The 2500-nt window shown below is 59.0% G+C and overlaps 1 protein-coding gene across 1 annotated transcript in view; it reads left to right on the top strand.

Annotated features, from left to right (window-relative positions):
• The window catches only part of si:dkey-172h23.2 (uncharacterized protein LOC393772 homolog), a 69656-nt gene that overhangs the window by 66689 nt on the left and 467 nt on the right, over window positions 1–2500 (top strand). Inside the window, exons 7-8 of the mRNA XM_063189958.1 lie at window positions 1–515; window positions 762–2500. The exon at window positions 1–515 is cut by the window's left edge and continues 47 nt beyond it; the exon at window positions 762–2500 is cut by the window's right edge and continues 156 nt beyond it. Coding sequence (XP_063046028.1) covers window positions 1–515; window positions 762–2500 — 2254 coding nt within the window. The remainder of the gene's footprint in view (window positions 516–761) is intronic.

Consider the following 2500-nt stretch of genomic DNA (forward strand, 5'->3'; position numbering starts at 1 on the left):
CTCCGGTGAAGGCTCCCCGACACACCAGCACAGCAGCCGCGGAGAAAACACACACGCGCGCGAGACACACACCAGTGGGGAACCAACACACACTCGCGATCAGAAGATCCGTGGCCCTGCTCAACCACCATCGACGACAGATCCCGACTCCCCACGCGTAGTGGAACGTTCCCCAACCCTCCCAGAACTACCATCACCACCATCACCACCACCCCACCCTTCGCACCTCCCTGTCCCCGTCGTCCCCGTCCCCCTGCCACCCCTCCCTCTCCTCCTCTCCCTCCTGGCCGGGGAGGCGCGGCCCTCGCAGCCTGCTCCTATCTCCAGCCCCGGCAATCAGCAGGATGGAGGGAAGCGATCGGCAGCAGAGGAGCACGGGGAGGAGGAGGAGGAGTGTGTTTGTGGAAACCCGGGGAGTGATAGCAGTGTCACGCCATCGCAGCAGCAGCAGCACACAGCCACAACAGCCACAACAGCCACAGCAGGAGAAACGAGAGCAGTAGGAGAGGAGCAGAGTGCACGTGTAGAGATTGACTCGCGACTGGATAACACAACCACCACACAGGCACATACAGCAGGAACGACAGCAGCGGACACAACATCAGCAGCAGCAGCAGGAGGAGGAGGAGGAGAGGAGCACACAGGAGAGGAGGAGGAGGAGGAGGAGGAAGAGGAGGGGAGAAGTGGTGTACACGTACAGAGCGACACACAGCTGGTTAACACACTCGCAGACTCTCACACACACGTCGCAGACCCTGCAGGGGTGAGTGGCGGAGAAGAAGCGGTTTCTCCCTGGCAGAGGGGTGGCAGTGAACAAGAGGAGGAGACTACCTCCAGCAGTAGTAGTACAGCCCAGGACTTAATCAGCAGTGCACAGGGGGCCTCCGAGAGGGAGGTAAGCCCGCAGGAAGAGGGAGAGCAGAAGGAGGAGGAAGAGAAGGAGGAGGAGGTGGAGGAGGAGGAGGTGGAACCCCTTCCAGACCAAAAACATCCATCTGGCCTTGGCGGAGTTGCCGACGCAGCAGAAGCGAGAGGAACAGCAGAGCCGAGTCCCGACACACCACAAGAGCAGAGTCCTGTAACGGAGGAACAGAGCGTTGCAACAGCTACAACAGCTACTATAGCGGAGGAGGAGCGGGGCGCCGACACAGCTGAAGCAGAGCGAGCGGCACCGGCAGCCGAAGCCGAAGCCTGCACAGAGTCAGCCGCAAGAACCACAGGACAGAACGCAGACGCGAACGCAACCGCAACCGCAACTCAAATAGAACCCACAGCCATCGAAAAAGGAAACACCACAACAACTGAATCAGAATCCTCTGCAATTGAAGTAGAATCGGCCAAAACTGCCAAAACAGAGTCCGCCAGAACCCAGTTAGAATGCTCGGCGAGTGAGTTCTCTTCAGCAGGAACTGAAGGAGAACCCGCAGGAGGCAGCGCTAGAACTGCCGAGGCTGTGAGCACAGTCACCGAGGCAGACATGGGCCTCACACAGTCTCAGACTGAGCAGGAGAGCTCCGACTTGGAGTCCAGGCACACAGAGGAGGGTAATGAGAAAGAGGAGAAAGAGGAAGAAGAGGAGGAGGAGGAGGAGGAGGAGGAGGACAGAGATGACAGCGAGTATTTAGACGCCAGCTCCACCTCGATGGAAGGGGAGTACCTGTTATTCGAGGAGTGTGGTGACAGCGTAGTCGACTCTCCCAGCAGGGACATTGGAGGTAAACACCCAGGTTCTATACAGGAGGGCGAGGAAGTGACGAGCACAGAGAAGTCTGAAAGCAGCTTCCAGGACTGCATTGAAGGAGTGACTAGTGCTGCAGACTGTGTAGGACCTGCCCAGGCTGAAGAGGGCAGTATTGAGCTAGAGACTCGAGCGACGAGCGGCTTCAGCGCTCCTCAGGAAGCATCTGGACACCAGGCCACAGACGATGGGCTTTCCCACATCGCGAGCGGCAACGACGATGACATCACTGCCCGTGTGTCGTGCGACTCAGGAAGCGAGGATCTTCCCCCCGCGCTGACAACGACCACCACCATCGCAGTCGAACAGGAAGTGACCTCACTGGGTGGGGTGACATTGGCGGGTGACTGTGGCTGTGACACACACCTGCCTGACATCACCGAGGATGAACTCACACAAGATGACCTCGCTGCACCACTCCCAGAATGCCGAGCGACAGGGGCGACAGCTCTAGCTGAGGAGTGTGACAGGGGCACAAGTGAGGGACAGCACGTGCCCTCCTCCTCACAGGACGTGGTGGTGGGAAGGGAAATGGATAACCAAGAACAGGAACAGGAAACGGAGTGTCGGCCATCTTGCTGCCATATCTCCCCTGACGAGGTGACAGTGGAGGTGGAGGTGGAGGTGGAGGTGGAGGTGGAGGTGGAGCAGGATCATCATCAGGAGGTCCACAGTGACGTCTGGCCATCACACTCAGTGGAAGCCCAGCACGCATCCAGCAACGCCACCCAGGAGGAGGTGGTGGAAAAAACGGTGGAAGAG

Source organism: Engraulis encrasicolus, chromosome 23 (assembly GCF_034702125.1).
Source record: "Engraulis encrasicolus isolate BLACKSEA-1 chromosome 23, IST_EnEncr_1.0, whole genome shotgun sequence".
NCBI lineage: Eukaryota > Metazoa > Chordata > Actinopteri > Clupeiformes > Engraulidae > Engraulis > Engraulis encrasicolus.